This window comes from Ochlerotatus camptorhynchus, unplaced genomic scaffold (assembly GCF_037179485.1).
Source record: "Ochlerotatus camptorhynchus isolate MF236.1 unplaced genomic scaffold, CSIRO-AGI_Acam_v1.1 ptg000665l, whole genome shotgun sequence".
NCBI lineage: Eukaryota > Metazoa > Arthropoda > Insecta > Diptera > Culicidae > Ochlerotatus > Ochlerotatus camptorhynchus.
This window is the reverse complement of record NW_027041144.1, coordinates 101,200-125,503: the sequence shown is the minus strand read 5'-3', so window position 1 is coordinate 125,503 and position 24,304 is coordinate 101,200. Positions and strand designations below refer to the sequence as shown.

At 36.8% G+C, this 24,304-nt stretch overlaps 1 protein-coding gene across 3 annotated transcripts in view; it reads left to right on the top strand.

The window, feature by feature from the left end:
• Fas2 (fasciclin 2) overlaps window positions 1-24,304 on the top strand; it is an 88,289-nt gene that overhangs the window by 50,058 nt on the left and 13,927 nt on the right. For all 3 annotated transcript variants that reach the window (XM_065237950.1, XM_065237949.1, XM_065237948.1), the window contains exon 7: window positions 16,800-17,001. In XM_065237950.1, coding sequence (XP_065094022.1) covers window positions 16,800-17,001 — 202 coding nt within the window. The remainder of the gene's footprint in view (window positions 1-16,799; window positions 17,002-24,304) is intronic.

The following is a 24,304-nucleotide window of genomic DNA, read 5'->3' as shown; positions in this document are numbered from 1 at the left end:
TGAAATGAAATACAAGTTTACGTGAATGAATGTTTACATCACAATTAAAATTCAGAATTTTTATCTGTAATCTGTGCCTGATTTTATGCTTGAACCATTTTGAAACTTTAGGGACGAAGGATTTATTTTCCAAGATCTTGGATATCATGGATTATGACTAATTTCATGGTCTCCAATTCAGACATGAATTACAGATCCTTGATCTACTCAGTTTGAAAAAGTAGTGTAAACTTCTGTTCAATATTAGGCACATAAAAGGAGCATTACATCTCATCTAAGTTTACATTATAAATCGTGTAAAGCTCTGAGACATTTCATTAAATGTTGCAGATATTGTATACAAAAGTCAATATTTGCAAACAACATTGTATACAAGTTACTCGTTTGCGTGGAATGAAATACAAGCTTTCGTGAATTGTAAACATTATAACAATTATAATTAAGATTTTTTTGCTGTGTAGAAACAATTGTAACATCCCAATAGAAAAAAAAGGGAATATTTCAGGCCTAGCTAGATTTTCAGGATTCTGAGGTTATTTCAATACTCAAACATATACTTAAAACTTATTTAAAGGTTTAAGAAATCCGAAAAATTTTCAAGATCTCAGGCTTGGCCCAATTTTACAGATCATGGACTGATCAAAACATTTCAAGATACTGTCGATTAAAAATATCGCCAAGATCTATTACTATGGAAACATATTTAATATCTTAGTTCCACGCTCTCCTAACTTGGCGCCTATATGACCTAGTCCCTTCCTATGCTTAAACTCGTACCATCTTGCAGCAATAATGGTCATCGAACGAATCTTGAGTGGAATCTAACCTATGCCTTTCTACACAAACATAAGACAATCGCATTAGCTGGATCTCATCAAATTCATATGATATTAACATACAAGCCTTCATGGAACCAATGGCACAAAGGATTTCACCATCAAACACCGTCCAAGTAACATACAATTACATTCTCCTCTTTACCAACCGATCCGATACCATCAATTCCGAACTTTGTAACAAACTGCTCTTTGGCAGTAACAATTTGTCTAGTGAACTATTCCGGCAAAGTTTCGAACGAAGGAAAAAAACCCGAAACGGTAGCACCAGCTGTTGTGCTCTATAAATTTGTCACACGCTAAACCCTGAAGTCGGATATTTGCGCTTTTGCTTTTTCGTTTCCGTTGTGCTCTTTTGCCAGGGCTCACCTCCAGCTGAAGTGGTTAGATTTGTTGTGGTTTTTGATTACTTGTTTATTTGTTCGGACCATCGATGCCACCGGAACCGAACTGAGCAGCCTACACTGCCCCCTCATCTCCCCCCTCCCGGAAAAAGTTTCCGTACCCAGAAGGGTAAACTTTTATCTAAGCCTCTCAATTCGTTGGATGGATCGTGGTCTGGAAAATGCGGGTGTGGGGGTATATTGGCATTGCGGCAATGGAACCTGCTGTTATGACAAAGCCATATTTTAGCAATTTACAAACTTTTGCTGACCATCATGTTAAAAATAGCTCTCGAAGAAATGTTACACAGAGTTACACTCGCTCTGGATGAATGCAGTGGGTCGTCCCAGCAGAGCGGGCATATGACTGAGTGCAACTTACCAGAAACAAGAAGTACACACTCACGAAAATGAATCGTTTGAAGTGCGGTGCATGTAGAAGTAACCGTTCTTGGAAGAAACCAACAGTCGTCTGCTGGTAGTAGCATGTTTTCCAACACCCACGAGGTAAAGAAAATTATCGCCATGTTCTTTGTCTTTCTTCCGGGAAAGCTAACACGCTTGGGAGGTTTTAATTTTTGCTCGCATTTAATTACTTAAAAATTATATTGCGGGAAAAAGGGAAGCGAAATCCCAACAAAACTATATTGTCTGGAAGACTGTTAATGCTGTGCCAAGTGAAAAAAGAGATTTTTTCCGAATCCAAATTACACTGAATGGCTGTGCGACTGCAAACTGACGCCGCCTGAGCGCACCGTCGTGTAATCGGATTATCTTTCCATGTGTGAGAGAGGGGATTTGGTTTTTTTTATCATTTGTTAATTGTTTTTCAGTAGCTTCATGGGCGTATAATTGGAGGAAAATAAAGCTTAATTGAACATAAAATCGTTTCAATTGCATTTATTATTCGTTCAATTTAATCAACAAGTTTGGCTGACGCGTTTCCAAGCCAAGCCAACCAATTTCCATTCAGATTTTATTATCTTCTGAAGATCTATCCTGTGACCCAGAATTGAACATGCTCATTACAGCTCTTAAAGCAAAATTTACAGGTTGTGTGTATCATACACAAGCTTTACTCCCTCTTCTTGCATCTTACATATAAACATTATTATTATATCTCATATAGCGAATTCGTTTATTATCGGGGTTGGAACCAGTTCCAACCCAGTGCGAAACCGAACTTTTTGTCAGTGCGAACCTCAACCTGAGCTAGGTTTTAAAAACAAACGAGCAAACTGACGTTTGTCAGAAAACAAGCAGACCCAATCCTGATACCCGATCCAGGTCGGAACTGAATAATAAACGAATTCGCTAATAGTTTCATAATTTCGAAAAGTAGAATTTAAGCTGTCATGAGCATTTGCAAGCCTGCTGTGACCTCCAAAGACTCGGATGCAAGTTACACTCCAAAATATACTATTTTAACCATTGCAGCCTTTGTACAAAATATCGCAGCTATTCGGGACATATTCAACGAAATTTTCATTATTATATTCGTGCCGAATCGTTCCAAGAAGAATCCTATGAGCATTCAGGGTTCAGACACTTATATATTGAGCAATCCAGCAATCCAGCAATCCAGAGCATTAGATGCCTGTACCATTTTTGCATTAGTATAATTGTGTGGCAAGTACAATCATACTCTAGGCCCAGGGAAGTCGAGGTATTTTCCAACCCAAAAAATCCTAGACCAGACCGGGAATCGAACCTAGCCACCTTCTGCATGGTCTTGCTTTGTAGCTGCGCCTTTACCGACTGAGCTTAGGGTCACCCCTTTCATAAGACACTAGTATGGAAATGTTCTACAATAACAATTACAGTACAATTCTTATTTTATTTTCAGTGTAAATCCCGTTCAAAAATTAACTCTCTCGACCATTGAAGCTTAAAAAGTGTATAGAAAACTGACCCTCGATAGAACATTTTGTAACTAGCCTCAAACGAAAGAGTGGCATCTAAGATTTTGTTTGGTATGGGTGTTTCAGCGATACTGATTTTTTTATAATGATGTTATCCTACCAGAGACATCGTGATAGAGGTTATTCCACAAACAAAGAAGATCTTTGTGTCCATGACCCACCATATTGATTGATTTTTAATATACGCTCTTAGTTTTTTTCGCCAGCTCGGCAAGTTTTTGCCGCGATTTGCACAGCCGAGCGCTCGACAGTAAGTTTTACTTAGATCTCAGCAAACATGTCGTCACTTAGCAAAACATTTTCCGAGACTCAGCAACCAATCGTCACTTTTGCTGAGATCTCAGTCAGATCTCGGAAATCAGATTACCGAGCATTCAGCTGTGCAAATCTCGGCAAAAAAAAAGTGCGTGGAATATGATAGATTTACCAAAATTTAATTTATGTTTTTGAAACTACAGTAAAGAGACAGATTTTTTTTGTCCTTGATTTGTTTTCCGTCGGTCTTGTTTTCCGTGCTGAGCACCAATGCTACTGACGCCAGGGAGGCAGCTCCCACACCTGGACCCTACCTATCGACCCATCAACTCATGAACCGGGGACCAACGGCTTTACTTCCCTTCCGAAGGAGATGTTATGCCTCATGGCGCCGACTAGGATTGAACCCAGGCCTGCTGAGGGGAGAGGCAATCACGCTTACCACTACACCACCGGTGCCACTTAAAGAGACCGATAATTGTCAGGCATCGGATTTTATTTTTTTAAGAGTTCGATCTTAAATTCCCCCAAGAAAATAAATATATGAAAATATTGTTTATGAGATATGGCCGGAGTGAATAAAGGTAGTTAGGAGCGTTTAAGCCGGAACTTCACTATAACTTCGAATGTTTAAATTTATTTGTTTTTATATTGTAACAAGAATTCATAACGATGGGTGGATAAACAAAATAAAATTTTACAGCTTAGTTATATATCTCGCGTAGCATTTGAATAGGGCCTATCAGCTTTTGTAAACAAAAAAATGATGCCCTTTTATCATGAACAGAAGCTTGCCTATATACGCAAACTAAGAACACTACCCAAGTAACTATCAAGCCTACTAATGGAAAAAGTGCCATATCAGGCGTAACATTCGAAAGCGGCACAAAAGCTTTTGTAAACAAACTTTTTAAGGCCCGTTACACGCGAACCGAAGTACGCTCACGCAAACCAACAACATCATCGGATAGGGGCAACTCTCACGTTTCGGAAAGTGGTATTGGTTTGCGTGGGCGTACTTTGGTTAGCGTGTAAATGACCTTAGAAAGTTTGTTTACAAATGGTTTTGTGCCGTTATCAAATGTTACGCCTGATATAATGCTTATATAAGGCTAATATAAATAGTTAAAGCCATACATCAGCTTTATCGGGCTATTAACGGCCATGGTGAATACTTTGGTATCGGGAATGGAATAATTTAATCTATCGTGCGAAAGGGGATTACAAGTTTTGTTTACAAAGGTTGACGGGCCCTTTTCAAATGTTACGCAACATATGTCAAATATCTTGCAACCCCGGAAAACAACTATGCAACTATGCCTAACAAGTGACAGCCTTTACACCCAATCAGTGTCAATTGGAATCTGAGAGGGTATTGCCAACCACTAGTCGAATTGGTATGAAATCCGTCTTTGGTATATTGGACAACATCAACTTGTTTCTCTTCGACTGAGTCTAAAACATAACGGATGATTCACAGTCTCCGTGTCTGAAGATGATTTTATTGTTATGTAATATGCAATCATGTATATACATTTATAGCTGGACATCAGCGGTGCCCGTGGTGTAGTGGTAGGCGTGATTGCCTCTCACCCCAAAAGGCCTGGGTTCAATCCCAGTCGGCCAGGATTTTCTGAAGGATAAAAACTCTGATCACACCTTCCTTTGGAAGGGAAGTAAAGCCGTTGGTCCCCGGTTCATGAGTTGATGGGTCGATAGGCAGGGTACAGGTGTGGGAGCTGCCTGGCGTCGGTAGCATTGGTACTCAGTACGAAAAACAACATCGACGGAAAACAAATCAAAGGAAAAAAAAATACTAAGTTGAGAGCTGGCAAAACGCTCGCTACAGTAGCGTAAAAAGAAGAGGAAGGAGAATATGCAAACTTTATAGTTCACAACTTGATTCTGGATATTCAAAACGTAATATAAACATAGGGTAAATGTCAGATTTTGATTCCGAAGGAAGGCGTGATAAGAGATGTTATGCATCAGAACATACCGGTGACGCCGACTGGGATTGAATCCAGGCCTGCTGGGGTGAGAGGTAATCACGCTTACCACTACACCACCGGCGCCGCTGTCCTTAGTATTCTAGATGTACTTCCACAGTTTTTAATTGAGAGGTTTCTATGCCAACACCAATGCATGAAATTGTATACGCTGGAACCTTTATTTCCGAACGAAACTGTGGATTCGTAAAGCGAATCAGTGCGTAAAAGAAAATCTCGTTATTTGGGATTTAAATTGTAAAAACAACATCGTTATTTGGGATTTACTTATAATAAAAGTTATTTGAAAATATTGTCAAATATCCAGCAATATGGAATTTGGAATTTAGAATTTTTGGAATATGGTTGATGTGTAGGAATCGGAAATCCATGTCTGACTCCAATTTTAATTCTGAGATGGCGGATCCTGTTACAGTAAAACTGGTAAATACTGTGAAAAATCCCACAAAATGAGTATTTTTGAAATCGTTAATACCCCCATTGGATTTTAAAATGGCATCACCCTGATTCCTAAAATACCCCGTACTTCACAGTATTTCCCAGTTTCTCAGAATCGTAAAAACAACTAGTTATTCGAAATTTGTTTCGGAAAAAATCCTCGTTATTTTGTATTTTATTTTTTATTTATTCAGTGTATTGTGTGGCAATTTAATACACTGGGAAGTAGACTGATGCAAAATTTGAAATTTCCGTCCACAGTGTTCAAACGGTTTCAAATCGGGTCCTGATTAGCCTCCGAAAGTTTAAACTCATTTGATAAGAGACTGTCTTGGCACAAACCATTTGAAGTTTATATGGAAATTACTATGGGAAAACAAAACTTTTTGTTCATTATCTTCTACTATTTTTACATGTTGTACTGTTAAGGGGCTGTTCATAAACTACGTAGACAGTTTTGGGTGGGTGGGTTGACAATTATCCACGGCGCATACAAATTTAAAAAAAATTGTATGGACAATTGTCTACGCAGGGGGAGGGGGTCAAGAGTAAGAGCTCAAAAATCGTAAAATTGTGATGCTCTGAAAGCAATATTGACAGTATGTTTTTAGTATTACTGCAAGCTGTTTCAAACACACAGTTGGTACTGAGCGGGTCGGTTTTCATCTCTTTTTGCCAGTGGTGGCGGGGGGGGGGGGGGACACCCCTCACCATCCCTCTCCAAAGGGGGAGTTTGGTAAAGAGAGATAAAAAAACCGATTTGTACCTTCCTTAAAAGTTGTCCTAGCTCGCTTTTCTAATATCTATACACAATCTTCACACTGCCGTAGTCTAACGTAACTATCAACTCTATGCTTTCATCTACTCCATCTATCGTATAAAAAATTACCACTACAGTCTGTTATTTGAAATTAGCATCTTCAACTAAATATTGACAGGTTTTATATGGTAAACACATACTTCACAACCTCTACTTGTAACTTACAACTATTGGTTATCATTATAACATCTAATGATTTCATATTTCTGATAAACAATGTTTTATAGCAAGTGAGTGGATGTAAGCTTCATTTTGAATAAAAAAAGAAAGCATTTTCAATCTTATATGCTACCCTTGATAATATGAACCAATGCAAAAAATTGTGCAATTTATAACGGTTTAAAGGCCAAGCAAATGGTTTGAAGTTTGTATGTGGATTACTATGGAAGCAGTTAAATTTTTTAATATCGTTCTAAATTTGATTGTTTCAGTTGTTCAAATGCTGTAAAAATTTAATATGTGACTTCTGTTACAATGGCCAGCAAGTTTCTGTTTGTTACAGTTTGTTTGTGAGCAATTCAAGAATGATAAAAATGTGAAAAAAAAAATCAAAATACTGTAAATTTATAGGGGAATTTACGTATATCGTCAATCTAAGCAGCGTCCGCACTTCTATTAGTATTTTCTCAGCGTCGCGGAAATATATGACGTGTGTGTTTGTTAAAATTTATCTGATGCTTGCTTCTCTATCCACTTCGATCGACAGAATTGTTCAAAACTGTTTGAAGAAGTTTTTACAACGCTACAAACTTCTAATGTAAGTGTGACTATTGTTAGCAACCTCTTTTCAATCGGCAACTTTTCCATTTGTACTGCGTTCAATTATGGGAAACTTAAAATCAGCCACATTTTGTAGCGCGTATATTTCAATAAAAGAAAAATCTGGCATCACATTGCTCGGGCGTAAAAATGTAATTAGATTGAAACTGAAAGAATAAGAAATCGTTTGAATACATTAACACTCCGAAAAACGTGTAACGGCAAGTTTGCAATGTCATAACTTAGCCATTTCTTAATGAATTTCAAAAATTGTTAGAATTCCTAGGGTTTGTAGATGATTTTGGTTGCAAAAAGATTGAAAATAGAGTCGTCTACTTTTTTAAAAAGCGAAAAGAGTTGTTACACGTTTTTTTGAAAAGTGTGTTTGTAGGGTTTTGCAAGTGGCGCAAGATCTGTAATTTAGATTAATGGGCACAAATGTTCACAATTAGTCAGAAAACAGTCATGGTTCCTATATATGGATCCTGGAGACAACGAAACGGCTCTAGGATCAGGTCCATACATTGACCACTTTTACAGATTTTTAGGATCTTCCGGAGGACGGTCTCATGGCCATCAAGGTTCATGTTTGTGTCACAACCCCTAATTGCTTCTATGATCACAGTTCCTAATGTTAAAAAAAATGTGGAGCTCTAGGATCAGGATCGTTGATTTACTACTTTTACCGATGTTCCAGATTTTCCGCTGGACGGTCCCATAGACATCCAGGTTCATGTTTTTGTCACGGAGTTTTAGGATCAGGATCGAGGTTTTACTACTTTTACGGATGTTCCGGATCTTCCGCTGGACGGTCTGATGGCCATCTGTGTCCATGTCCCAAATTCATTCTTATATCACAGATCCTAATGTTAAAAAACGCGGAGCTCTAGGATCAGTTTCATGGATTGTCCACTTTTACGGATGTTCCGGATCTTCCGGAGGACGGTCCCATGGCCATCCAGGTACATGTTTATGTCACGACCCCAAATATTTATTTATATAACAGTTCCTAATGTTTAAAAAAAAAACCGCAGGGCTCTAGGATCAGGTTCATGGATTGACCACTTTTACGGATGTTCCGGATTTTTTGAGGACCGTTCCGTTGTCTCCAGGATCCATATATAGGAACCATGACTGTTTTCTGACTAATTGTGAACATTTGTGCCCATTAATCTAAATTACAGATCTTGCGTCACTTGCAAAACCCTACAAACACACTTTTCAAAAAAAGTGTAACAACTCTTTTCGCTTTTTAAAAATGTAGACGACTCTATTTTCAATCTTTGTGGAATCAAAATCATCTACAAACCCTAGGAATTCTAAAGGTACCAACATTTTTGAAATTCATTAAGAAATGGCTAAGTTATGCTATTGCAAACTTGCCGTTGCACGTATTTCGGAGGCATCGTATTCGCCGTTAAGGGAAGTGTTTGATGGGAAAATACAGTGAAATTAACGTTTCAATTTTGGTTGCCGAAAACGGTCAATGGGTGCCGAAGCCAACATTTAATCCTAGTTGAATATTTGCCTGACAAAACAAATTTCAACACTACAACGACAGGCTTATCGTTGTTATGGCAACCACATATTAAAGTTTACCACGTTGAAAACTTGAGCTCAGACTCAGGCTTTGTTCCATTTGGTGAATTTTCACTTGAATTTGACAGATGGAAAATTTTCAAATAAACCTGCTATTCCAGCAGACTTATTTCTGACAGACAAAGAATCAACTTTGACAGACGCTTTTTCGAAAATCGGCCGATCAACAACAGAGGGATTTTCGAACATCTTAATTTATTTTCGAAGTGTCAAATTTAAGTAAAAATTCGCCAAATGGAACACAGCCTCAGTGAATGTTCAGAAGCAATTCGTGAATCATCCGCTTGTCAACCAAGCCCGGTGAATTTGGGTTGCTCTTCAGGGACACTAAGTCTTGAAAAGTGGGTACTTTTCAACAAGCAGAAAATTCATGAAATCCAGGTCGAAATGGTTTTAGCTCCCTAGTGATCACCAGCAGTACCAAAGTAATCATATAAGTATCTTGATATCAAACGTTATTCCCAGGGAAAACTAGGTATATGGATTTTGATATTATGGTATTCTATATTACTAAATATAGATTGTAATGTGAACGAGGTATTACTAAATTAATTTAATAATTGAAGCATCTTCTGCCTATTCAAATATAATTTGATTCAATAATGAAAGGTCAAATATGCCATCTACAGCTTGTTCGACGGGACTAATTTGCATGCGGGATATTGATATTTGCTTATTTTGCTAGCAATCATCTGATAAACATCGGATTACGTACACATAATTGATTTTTATTTAGTTTTCTCTCATACTCAGCAAACTAAGAGACAATAATGGATCGTATTAACGGTGTAAATTTGAAACAAATACAATACCATAGTAAACGTAAGAAATTCAATCGGAGAAGTTTAAATCATCAGCTGTTGGTTTATTTGAAAACAATTATCTGAACAATCGCACGCGAATTACAATCCTCAAATAAATAGCAAGAGTAACAATTGCAGATCATAACAAAATTGCTAGAATTTAACCAACCCTTCAACCCCGATAAAACCATCGGATGCAGTCGAGAATTTACGGAAACTTCAGTTAATGAGTTGCAGCCGCTGCCAGAAATAAACAAAAAAGCTTGAAAAAGCTGTTCGCAGACAATTAAACGGCATCATAGTTGAAACTCGATTTTAATTTAATCGTATTTTTATTTTTTAACCAATGCAAACATTTGCACCGCCAATTATTTCAATCACAGATGCTACTTTTCATACGAACAGCGGAAACACATTCCATCAATATTTATCGATTTGCAGGAGGTCGGTTTGGTAGTATAGGGAAAACAAATGTGAAAGCATCACAATTGAATGCTAATGGAAAGCACCAAACCGGATGAGGTTAATTCGATGATAAGCGCTCATTGTACATAAAGTGGATCGTTAAAAGCTGACGAATAAAAGAGAAAATAAAATAAAATAATTAAATCAACAATTATAACTTTGTTTTGGGTGATCCGCGAATCAGTGGTGAGAGTTCACACAATATATCGGTCGACAATTTAAATACAACAGCACATCTCAATTAGTCGTACATGTTGGATTGAATTAATGATGTTCAATAAAGGTTTAACACGTCTGTGGGTGATGAGACCAAAATCACCTGAATTGGTGGCCAGAACAAAGGTAATTATAGCAAAACTATATTAAAGTCAAATTAAGCAAGCATATTCTACCTTTAGAATTTACTAAAAACAAACGATTAACAGTTTCTAGAACTATTCTGATTCATTTTGCATACATAGCCTTAACAAAAACACTCAGTAATCAAAATTTCATTGTACATATGTCCTAGATAGTAAGCAGCTTGATCGTCTATATTTCAATGTGATAAGTCTCTATCTCTAGATCGATGTAAATATTACATGAATCGTCTCACTCGCTTTCGATGTATGTATACTCTCTATAGAAATTAAAGCAATTATCTAGCCTGTTCATCCTGTTACTTTTGATGAGCGAATAAAAATATCTCACCATGTACGAATCGAATTGGATGATATCAGAAAACAAACCACCACTAGTACTAGTACCTAGTACCCACTCGACACAACTTTTACAGATAGAGTAAAACACAGACTAGCTATCTTGAGTTGCGACACTGCTATAAACCGATAATTTTGCTTCTTCTTTGTTTATCTTTTTCTCACAAGTTTTGAATTGCACGGTATGGAACTGTTGCTGTTAAACAATGCATGTTCTGCTTTTACAGATAACATTATTGTAGTTTTGATTGGTTATAATATGACGGGGAAAATGTTTCGAGCAACATTCTAGCATCAGTAATTGAAAGCGTTGTGTGTGATGACTTGGGCCTTCATCTGCCGCGGTGTTTTGCTCGACTCCAATCCAAAACTTGCTTGCCAACCCACCTCAGCTTACGTTCTATAACAGTCGTCACGATAATAATGGCTCCTGATGACCTCGAAGATGAAGCCTAGCATTTGAAATCAAGTTTTGAAGCAAGCAATTATTTATGTACATATTTAACATCACGCTTGAAACATCCTCGGGATCACGGATTTCTAATTAATAACAAGCAATGAGGCAAAGCGTAAGCATTGTGATCAAATTTTCTAATTGTCTCAATCCAAAAACCATTTTGATAAATTTACCGAAAGATTTCCAGATGATTTAACTTATGTCATGAAGCTTATCTTTGATTATGATGACCTTCCTTGGATTATTATATTGTTCCAGTTTGCCCAGCGGAATCTCATAAAATTCCCACCCCTCCCGAATAAACCTTTCTTGGTTTCTATCGTTCTTGGTCTATGTTATTTCATAGTCAAAGAGTCTTAACATTCACAAATATGCATTATTTGCTAAAAGATCAATGTAGATGCAATTTGTTTTATTGTCCATCCAACTGACCTCTATTGATGAACGAGTCCTGCCTGATTTTTTTTTTCAATTTATACGAAGAAATCACTAGTTTGAAGGCATTCTTCAAAGTCAAGATGAACCAGTTTGCGGCTGATAGTCTCGGTAAATGTAACAAAAAACATTTCATTAAATAAATGAACTATTGATCAACATGAACATTAGAGTGGTTCAAATTATCAATTTTGCTCCACCCCGCTCAATCGATTTAAAATCAGGACCTGATAATACTCTCACAATATGAGTTCATTTGGATGCGAAACATCTCATCTGAAGCCGTTGGTCTCTGCACATGTGTTATTGATAGGTTAAAAATCTAGGGTCCTAGGCGTGAAGTTGCTTCCCTGGCGTCGGTGATTTGGCAGAACGACGGGCAATAAGCATGAATAAAAAAATATATATTCTAATCATGAAATGCTAGGAACGTAAGGAGTATAAGTTATCAGACTAAGAAAATCTGAACTATAATCGAAGCATTAAGACTGAGGAACACAGTTTTAAGTCCTGAGATTTGAGTAAAAAAATCGAGGTTATTGTTCTTCGAATGTTTTGTGTAAACGTTATTGTGGTTAAATTTTCAAGACAATTCAGATGAGAGCTTCTAAAGAAGAAAGGATAATTAAAAACAAAATCTGATAACGTAATAGTAATCTTCACAACTGAATGAAACTTTGAGTGAATTCTGAGGATTTTAAATTCTCGGGAAAATTTAGGGGTATTTTCTGGAAAATTCCAATAGAATTCCAAGAATATATCAAGAATTTGAAAAAGAAATTTTGGAAAGGCTTCCAGGTGCATTTAAAGAAGAACTTTAAAATAAATCTGATGAGAGCTACAACCCGAGCAAAGTCTAAATTTGATGTTGTGATTTCGCTGGTCGTTTTAACGGTTAAAATATCAAAATTGAGAGCAAAAAAGGCTTCCTGTGACATCACATTGAAAACTATTTCTGCTATCAGTGAGAACAAACTGAAAACACAATTTCATATCAATTTTTCCTGTTGATAACAAAACAAGTATTCAATTTGATGTTATGCTAAGGCAATGAAAACAAACCCGCAACAACATATTTTTTAAGAGCACATTTACAGCAAAATGAAAACAAAATTAGGTATCAAATTTGTCAATTGCGTAAACTGAAATCAAATTATGAATTCATTTTGATGTTGACTTGATTTCAATTTGCTGTCATTTTGATGCTGGACTTTGCTAGGGAAGCGATTCTAAGTAAAAGCTCAAGGTTGTTCTGAGTGCATATTTTAAAAACAATTAAAATAGAATTCAGGTAAGAGTTGGAATGAATTTGTAAGAAGAATTCCATGAGAATTTGAAGCTGAAGCTTGCTCCTTATCCTGTACTTATATAAATATGAGTGACATTTACTCATATTTGAGAAAAAAATCTCAGTTTGCGAGTGACTGTGGTTTGGCGAATTTGTAGTCAATCTCAAAAATTTTAGTCAAATTCCTCGGCTTGAAAGTCGAATTAAAGCTCAATTTCGACTAGAAAGCAAACGTTTCTTCCATTGAAATGAAGTGCACAAAGCAAAACGAGAATATTCACAGCTAGAAGAAAGCTTGAAATTTAAAACAAAAACTGGTTTGGCCATTTGAATATATGTTTCCAAAACTTGGATTAACTTAATTCCCAAACCCTAAAAATATCTGAAATTTCAGATTTACAAAAAACAGTGGCGCCAGTGGTGTATTGGTAAGCGTGATTGATCTCTGATCAGAGAAGTAAAGCCGTTAGTCCCCAATTCGAGTTGGTGGGTCGAAAGGTAGGGTCCAGGTGTGGGAGCTGCCTCCCTGGCATCGATAGCATCGGTACTCAGTATGGAAAACAAGATCAACGGAAAACAAATCAAGGAAAAAAATATTTAGAAAATTTTTCGATATCCCGATATAATCATATGAAATCCTAGGATGAATTTTCCAAGCAGATTTCTTCTCTTTGAAATAATACCAGTTCATTAGAGATTGTTTTCCACTCGGTATTGAATGGAAAATATTAATAATAATAAGAAGAAAAATATCGCACAAAATTAATGCACTAAAAATAACCCCTCGACAACTTTTTCTGTCATACAAGAATAAATAAAAATAAATTATTTTCAAAGTTTCAATACTGTTGTTGTTGTTGTTGTTGATGATCATTTATTGTAAATCGTGGCACTTTGATACTATCAAAATTTTCGTTTTATTATTTTAAAATTCCAAGGGATTATTTTTAGTGCAGGAGTCTATTTTGGTGCAAAATTCACTATAATACTTTACTTGAAGAGTATATCCCAATATTTTAGGATGTTGTAGGGTGACTTCAACAATTAACTGTGCGATGAACTACCGGTTTGACAATCATCAGTGATTTGTTTACCATTGCCTTTTAGTCAACTCAAGTGGATTCCATCTACAGTATCTTAAAATAATTTCAAAAAACAAAATCAAATATATATTTTAGTCCATGTACAAACCACTGGACTTTTTCATAAAATTAAGGATAACCTGACAATGTGGCTCCCTGCATTAACCATAGTTGACTTCAATGTTTTAGTCAGATAAAATACAGAGCAAAATAAACTTCATTCAAATAACATGGTATGATGACATATTGTTCAATTCAGAAATTATATACTTATTACTACTGGTACCAAAACCCTGAAATAGTTTTTCCCTGCCATAAAAAAATCATTTATGCTTCATTCTTTGCATAATTCGATTGTAAACAGCCGGTCAATTGAACAATTTAATAAGCAAATAATTGGCATCAAAATCTTATTAAAATGAGTCATGAAGAGCAGTTTCTGTCACAAGGCCGAAATGTGCCTATTAATCACCGCGAACGCAGCAATTATGCATTCAAGAGAGCTTTCCGCGATAGATACCGTTCGCTTAGAAGGCAATATTTCATCAGCCGTGGGCACCATCTGGCGAATCCGAATTTCACATGATAATTCCCTCTAGATGCGAGTAATATGCTATTTGCTGATTCGCTGCTAGAAATTAATTGGACTATGGCCATGCAAGACGTAATGGATACCTCTGGAAGCCACCGAAGGCAGAACACAAGCCTCACTGTTCACTCCATTGCCCGGAGACCCAAGCTTAAGCTCCGTCGTGCATAATTAGCATCCTGTAGGTAGAAAGAGTAATGAATCCTATGACTCCCACCGCAGACTATGTTTAACCAGCACTAGGGTGGTTCAAAATATCGTTTTTGACCAAACCCGCTCAACCGATTCTAAAACAGGTCCTGATTATTCTCCCAAAAATTTTAATCATTTGGATGCAATCTGATATTGCATTTGAAGTTTATTTGGGAATTACTACGGGAAATGTGAACTTTTTGATTCTTTTATTTAACGTCGGCCTTTGTTCCGCAATCTAGTGCCAATCACCGACGGACATCGATTGCCGTCAATGGCCAGCCCAGGGAGGCGGCTTCCATACCTGGGTAGATATTGCACTCATTTATTTCCCTTACGAAGGAAGACGTGACCAGAGATTTTTTTCGCATCAGAGAAAATCCAACGAACTCGGCTGGAATTCAACCCAAACACACTAAGGTGAGAAAGCAGTCACGCTACCACTATACCACCGGCATCGCCAAGTGAAATTTCTGTTCGCATTGTCCTACCCGTTTTCCAAAATGATTTACGGGTAAACTTGCTATCTGTTCTTAATCAGCTACAACTTTACTGAAGACCACTTTTTGACTGATCTTCAAGATAATTAGTTGTTAATTTATTTCGAAACCGATAACTTTCTCATATGATAGATCGGCTGCTTTTAGGGTAACACTGCATCTTGCACTATGACATAGTAGCGTGGAAAATTTCACATACGCACAGATAGCAAGCTAACCCGTTGATCTTTAGAGCGAAAGGCTAGGACGATGGGAATAAAAGATCACTTTTCCCATAGCTATGCCCATTTAAACTTCAAACGGCCAGTTCAATATGAGATCGCCACCAAACCAGCTCAAATTCTGGGAGAATGGACCTCAGGACCCCATTAAGAATCGATTGAGCGGGGTGGAGCGAAATCGATATTTTGAACCACCCTAATAAATATAGCTTCCCACGACCAGCTCTCTCTTCTATATATGCATGTAATGGGTGGAATACTACCTGCAGTGTAGGATTTGAGGGCAACGGGAAACTTTGAAGTAGCAGCAAACGCGCTTGCGATAAGCGGAAAGTGTAATGCGAAAGTTCAACTTCCGCTTTTCCGGCTCTTTGTGGTGAACTAGAACCGGGGCTGTTGTACATCTCCTATACTGTGCTATTCCGTTGTTGCTGCTGCTGGATGCTGTGACCAGCACACGGTGAGTCCAAGACTCCATGTATCCACCCCGGTCAGGGAGGGGTGTGATGGAATTACCCTTTGGCGAGATAGTACACTTCCGTCTTACTTCGTTGGTTCGTTGGTGCCTGTGTAGGCTATATTTCAGAAAGCTCAACACTGTTTGCTATAGTGCGGGTGTTTATTGTGTGACATCATGGTACAAGGAAGTAAAATTATAAAAAAAGTTATTTATTTAATTTCATGTTTCACTATTGATATGTTGGTATACTGTAGAAGAGCTTTCAACACACCTACTGGTCATGATTTCTTTCGTTGCACAACATCCCTTTGAATGTGTTTAACTGCTCCTGACACTCGCTATTTAGGAGAAGGATTATTTTCTCTCTATCCCCTGTACATTTAATTATAACTTAGTAATTAATTTTCCTTTTTTCTCAATCCTCCTTCGGCTATCTGCCAAATTTCTGTTTTATTTCTAGATTTAATTTGTCAAATAAATAGAGCCGGTTTGCAAACTAATGACATTTTTTTCATCTCGTTCGCTTTTTCTGCTTTTGTCTGTTTTTTTTTTTTCGTTTTCTGTGTCCTTGTGTGACAAACCGTGTAGGTATCGACGTGGTGCTACGAGTTGATGACCGGGCCCTTTCGTCGGCGGCCGTCATCGGGATCGTTGTTGGCTGTGTCCTACTACTCCTGCTGGTCATCGATATCCTCTGCTGTCTGATAGGAAATCTCGGCCTGCTGGCAATGATGTGCAGAAGAACGAAACGCTCACCATCCGAGCTGGGTGACGAGGAAAAACTAGGAAGGTAAGTAGTGATTCAATCACTTTGGAAAAAAAATCGATCAGATTTAATTAGTTCAAAGGATAAAAGACCATCGATGTTGTTGATAGAAAGATCCGGGAAGACAATAGGAAGCGCGATTGAAGAGTGAACGAAATTTTTGTTTTTAGCTTTTTTTCTAATTACTTCTAATCTATGATCAGTAGATCGAAACATTTAAACATGCACCTTAGAGTACGTTGTTCTTTGAAGAATTTACTATATCTTAATGCATAACCACTACCCACCATAAGGGAATCACTTTAAAAATTGCACCACTCATATTTAATATTGCATCACCCAGAGAAAATGTCAATACGACGGATGATTGGTAAGTAAGCTTTTCTAGGTGATGCAATATACAATATGAGTGTTGCAAATTTTTTTAAAGTGATTCCCTTATGGCGGATAGTGCACGGAGATGAAAAACTACCCAAAATTAAGTACTTTTCTCTCAATTTCCGGGTTTAGTCAAATAACTAAAATTTGAGTAAATCGCATGTAGCAGGTTCCATTTAACACCAGCAAAAAATTACTTACTCTTAAGTATATTCTACACAAAATTAAGTTTAATTAACGTAAATTTTGTTTTAATTCAATCAAAGTTGAACTATATATCGTTAAGTCGAATCTCTCGTTCCTTTTTTGACAACAATAACGAGCGGAGAGGCTCAACTCAAAATTTAGTAAGAGGAACTCCAATTTTGGGTAGTATTTTTTCTCCGTGTGTATGTATGCAAGAAAATACTGGTTAAACGACTTACATATGTACTTACTTATGTAATTACTTATGTACTTACTTATCTACTTACTTATGTACTTACTTATGTTCTAACTTATGTATTTACTTATGTATTTACTTATGTACTTACTTATGTACTTACTGATGTACTTACTTTTGTACTTACTTATGTACTTACTTATTACTTGCTTATGTACTTACTTATTTACTTACTTATGTACTTATTTATTTACTTACTTATGTACTTACTTATATACTTACTTTTATACTTACTTATGTACTTACTCATGTACTTACTTATATACTTACTTATGTACTTACTTATCTACTTACTTATGTACTTACTTATGTACTTCCTTATGTACTTACTTATGTACTTACTTATGTACTTACTTATGTACTTACTTATGTACTTACTTATGTACTTACTTATGTACTTACTTATGTACTTACTTATGTACTTACTTATGTACTTACTTATGTACTTACTTATGTACTTACTTATGTACTTACTTATGTACTTACTTATGTACTTCCTTATGTACTTACTTATGTACTTACTTATGTACTTACTTATGTACTTACTTATGTACTTACTTATGTACTTACTTATCTACATAATTATACAATAAGTCCCATCAAGTGTACCCTTATAGCTTTACCGACTCTCTGGATATTGTGCTCGCCATGAAGTTGGATCAACTCGTAGTTTATTCTTTTCTTCTTCAAAGTACTCCGTTTTCCAGGGTTGATTTTTTTTTTTTTTTCATTACTAAGACAATGGTTTTTCCTGTTCTTTGTGATTTTCCTTCATCGTGAAAATTTTCATGGGCAACATTTTTCAGATTATGTTTTATATGTATTTCTAAGATAATTTCCCCAACATTTTTCTATAAAAAAATGTTCGGGTTCATGAGTTTTTATTCTTAAAATTACGTGCTGTTCGGGAAAATCCGAAAATTTCAACTAAAGTTTTAGCGGAAAATTGACCACCTCATATTTTTTTAATGTCTCTCATTCATATGATCATAAACTCTTCCTGTGGGCGAAATTTCATAGAATTCTGAGAAACTTTGGCCCAAACCTGTACGATCGTAAAAAATAATCCCTTATAGGTACGTAAAACACAGTACATTTTTATTTAGGCGATAAGCTGTTCTCATTTTTGCGTCACAAAAACGAAAAGAGAAATTATCACTACTAATTTCGAACCTACAATAAAAAAAAACTCATTTGTGTGAATTCAAATGTTGTGATTTAAAAACTTTATTAGTTTCTATAGTAAACTCTGGCGCTACTCTATCAATTACTAAAAATAAAACCAAGCTTCATCAACTGAGTGAAAAGTTATTAACAAAAGAGCATTTTGTGTAGTTGCATTTTGTGTGAAAATACGCATACCCTGCCCCTACCTTATAGACTTCTCTGACGTTTGTGAATTGCACAAGTATTAGTGCAGAACTTTGGGTGAATTCAAAGGTTTTCTTGCACTAATACTTATAATTTACCCCAAGTTCCGCACTAATACTTGTGCATTTTACAAACGTCAGAGAAGTCTATGGTGGTGCTAGTTTGGGTAGGCGAGCTATCAACTTCTATAAAATGACCTTTGAAGCAATTGTTTACAAAAATACTTACAACGATTTCACTTCTGAAAAATGGTGGGTGAAAAAAAAAGCAGTGACAGCCAGGGATGGAACACACATTTACATTCATTTCGAGCATTCATTTACATTCATTTGCCTCTAACTTTTTTCATAAATAGAATACCGTAAAATGATGTATGAAGCTTTTGTAGCTTTTGATATTAATTACAACTTATGTTAATAACTAAAATCTGAATCTCTTATGCATGATGAAATAGAGCTGGCAGAACATGTTATTGTTTATCAGTGAATGCAATTTACATTCACTGAAAAACAATGGTGGGTGCTTATCGCTCTGATTCATCATGCATAAGAGATACAGATTTGAGTTGTTGACAAAAGATGTAGTTAATATCAAAGCCTACAAAAGCTTCAAACACTATTTTACAGAATTCTGTTGATGAAAAAAGTTAGAGGCAAATGAATGTAAATGAATGCACGAAATGAATGTAAATGATTTTCCATCCCTGGTGACAGCCATATTACCGAAACTCGGTATTGCATAAGGTCAGTGCCTGATTTTGGTATTATTGATTTTTAACTTACTCGAACGATAACCCAAATGGTCGAACTATTTCACAAATGGTTTGGATGATACCCTAAACACGTCGTTAAGCAAAATAACCATACCAATTTCATTAGGGTTTCAATACACTCGCCATATAAAGTAACATTCTAGATGATCAGGATCACTATAAGGACTCTATCAAAAATAACTTGTAAAAAACTGTTACCTTCCAAATTCGATAGAAAATATTAAATTATTATTATAATTATAAGAAAGTTCTTTGATTCCTTATGCCATGTCCTTCTTTACAAGTTAACAGAGGAAAACAAACAAATATAATTTAAGGGACTGGTAAAACTTTAGAATTACTGGCAACTCTTTATAACTCGGTATTGAAGGGACCATCGAGTTATAGAATTTTCGACTTATACCGTATGCGTGATAATGTTTGCACCATTAAGCAATGTCAAAATTTAAAAATAAACTCAAAAATTTCGTTTTCGAGTTTTTTTTATTTATTCAAATGGGAATGGGATGTTTCTCAGAGTCTTAAACTATGTTAATCATCGATCGAGGTTCCACTTGCTGCAATTACGGCCTCTAATAATGTAGTCTGGATCCATTTCTCTCTAGGTACGGGTCAATGTTTGTCTGAGGTTTGCTGTACTCGGTAGAACAGGCCTTGGCATTCATGACGCGCCATATTGAGTAATCCAGCGGATTAAGATCGGGGCTGGATGGCGGCCACATATCCTTCGCCCAGAACGGAAGATGTTCCTGCAACCACTTCTGAGTGCGGTTCGAGGTGTGGCACGGAGCCTCATCTTGTTGAAATACAACATTTGGCTTCGGACCGTACTGTTCTTTGATCCACGGAAGAACATACTTACTTAAAATCCCGATGTAGACCTCCATGTTGACCTTGTCGCCTTCTGAAATGAATACCGAGTCCATTTTTTTTGCCATCGGAAGCCACCAATCCAAACAACATAACGCTAGGAGGATGCTTGGTCAGATACACGTTCTTGTGCTCGTCGGCCACGTCTTTTACCGGAAGAGAACTAATATACCGGTCGGTTCTGGAATTTGATACGGGATCGACGGTAAAAATGCTCTCGTCGGTGAACAGGATTACCGGATTTTTTCGCCTAAGGAAGTTCAAGATTTTTTGCATGGTTCGACTCGTAGCTCCCGGATGCGGTTGGTAGTCATGTGAGTTTTTTTTCCGTGCCCTCGACTTCGCCCCGCAATCTTCCTTTACGATCTTCCGTGCCGTAAAGAGACTAATCCCGTGTTCCTTGGCCATTTTCCTTATGTGAACGCACTGGATTCACCCGAATCTTCGTTTTGATAGCAGCGATAACCCTCGGAACCCGAGCTGACCTCGGACGACCTGTGGCCACCTTCGCGGATAGTTATCCTTTCTTTTCTCGGTCTAAAACCCTTTTGACGGTCCACCGGGACACTCCCACGGCGATTGAAATGTCTTTTTGCGACATGGTGCAACTGTCAAACTAAGTAAATCATTTTCTTTTATACACAGCCTACTACGGTTTGAGCTATAGGTTACGTGCATGCAAAGAAAACCAAGGAATTGTATGCACAGGTGAAACGGGAATCTTATTTGTACGATGGTGCAAACATTATCACGCATACGGTAGAATACAAAAATTTGCTTTTTTTTTCAACCGCAAATTAAAGAATAATCCAGAATAATTCCATCTACTGCATGATGCATTTACGTTCTGAGTAGTGAACTCCTTACATTAAGCAAATATGAAAAAAAACATGCAATAGGACTGTACATTCTTGAAATTCAATTCATTGCATGTAAGGCTCTAATTCATGAAAAGTTTTGGCCATTTGATCCAAGGTCGCCCAAAAAAATGTTCGATGTGAATGCATTGAATAATTTGAATCTCATGAAATTTTATCTACCGCACAACGTGAGTTGCTTTTAGACTGTATTGATTACTTCTCTAGCAGCATCAGGATCATTTTATGGATGTGGAACTATCACCTCAAGCACTCAATAAAACCAGTTTGATTTACCCCACGATAGATTTAGGTATGAAATTTACCCGAGGACATCAGAAACATGTTATGATGTGGCCAATAGATCCTGGATACTCAATATGATCACCAGTTGTCATGTTTCTAAAGTTCCTCTGATTTTAACATCAAAATCACAGAATTAAGCTCTACCTTTGATATATCGAGTTATAGAATCCAAACAACACTACATAGAACATCGACCAAAAGAGGTATCGACTTATGGAGAGTACGGTACATGGAAAAATGAAAGGACCACAGAATCCATCGAACCATTTGTCGGCGAAGATCGACTGCCGATTTATTGCCTTCTTTTTCATACTCTATGCCCAGGGAAGTCGAAAAAATTTCCAACCCGAAAAATTCCTAGACCGGGACCGGGAATCGAACACAGCCTCCTCCAGCATGGTATTGCTTTGTAGCTGCGCCTTTACCGACTGCGCTAAGGGAGGCCCTTAATTTTATTTAAATCAGTGGTAGACGAACGCACAGAACTGCTCGACTATAAAAACAATTAAGTAAGGCTTCCAATCATGTAAAACTATTTTTCATTTTTTTTTTTGTGACACCCAGCCTATGATCCATACATACTGCCATATGCAATCCTTATTCACAAACGATTGCATCAAGTTTATCAAAACTTTGCCAGCTGAAACTTACGAACAAATTGTGGTCAAAATTTCAGAAAAATCTGTTCTGGTAAAAGGTTATTACGAAGACATTTTATTTTTGAAGTCTTGTTGAATTTTTTTAATGAAATATTTACTGTTTATATTAACATCTGCGTGAAGCTAACGATTTTACATAGTTGAAGATGCTAAGTTTCAAATAACAGGCTTAAAGTGGTCATTTTATACGATAGATGAGGAGATGAAAGTATAGAGTTGATAGTTCCGTTAGAGTAAAGCAGTGTGAAAATTGTATATAGAGAGTATAAAGCGATGAAGGACAACTTTGAGGAAGGTACGAATCGGGTTAATCATCTCTTTTTACCAAACTCCCCACTTGGAGAGGGATGGTGAGGGGTGTCCACCACTGGCAAAAAGAGATGATCACCGATATTCTTATGTACCTACGATATGTTGAAATAGTTCTATCGATTGCATCGCAATCAAGTCGTTATCTGGCATCTAGTCGTAGGTTTGGAAATTGCAGCTATTGTATTGTCATAGTCGACTCGACGATCTCGAGGAGACACGGGTAGGGGAGGTGCTGCTACTATACCTTTCGACCAATGACAGTATGATTGATGGTAAGCTCCCATCTAGATGTATGCACTTTAACTATTTTGTTTGCATTACTTCTGCGTGAAGCTACCGATTTTGCATAGTTGAAGATGCTAAGTTTCAAACAACTCTATACTTTCACCTCCTCATCTATCGTATGAAATGACCACTTTGAGCCTGCCAATGAAACCAATGCTTTACCGAACGTTCATCTGTTGAGATTTATAAGGCTACTAAGACCATGAAAAAGCTGAAAAAAATTATACGATGAGTACAAAAAGTGCGAACAACCTGTTAAGTCACATTGTCCAAAATATGTAAGAGGAGCCAAATCTAAGATCATAAAAGTATCTACAGTATTTTTTTTCTGTTTTTGTGTAGGAGGACATGAAATAAATAATTAAAGAACTTTCTTTCATTTTACAGTATTCTTCATGGATTCATATTCAACATATTTTCGATGCAGTAATTTCTCCAGCGTACTAGTTTCGCATAGTGGGAGACTTCAAAACTAATATGTCAACCATCTGGAATGTCTTGGCCGCTTAAAAAACTTTTCTGAAGACATAGGAATTTTGAAAAACAGCTTATAGATGCATTTTAGCGCCGCGTAATAACAGAATAGGTATCTGTTTATCATCTAGAAGTCTTAAGTTTTATTTTTTTATAGTCACTTTAGCCCTCTTGGGTCATTTGTGACCTATCTGGGGTGAGAGTTGAACTCGTTACTTTGGCGTGAGAGGTATGGATCTTAACCACTACGCCGGGGTCGCCCCCCGAATCTTAAGTAACTTCCTAGATGGTCAGGATACGCAGCTTCAAACCTGTTCGTAATCAAAACCCGCATAGTAAAAACCCAGAACTGACAAAAGTATGACCCTGCCATTATTTTTCAGAAGCTGAAAAAATCGAAATGTTATATCATTTTCCGTAGTGATTTATTTAAAAAAATCAAACATATTCATCCAATCAAGTTCATTATATTGAAAACAATGTCAATCCTCGTCTTTTTTTAATGCTCTTCATGAAGGATACCGTTACAAAGAGGATTGATTTTTAAAGAGAAAATTTTAATGTTTCCTTAAATTTGGCTCAAAATTTGATGGGATTTTTA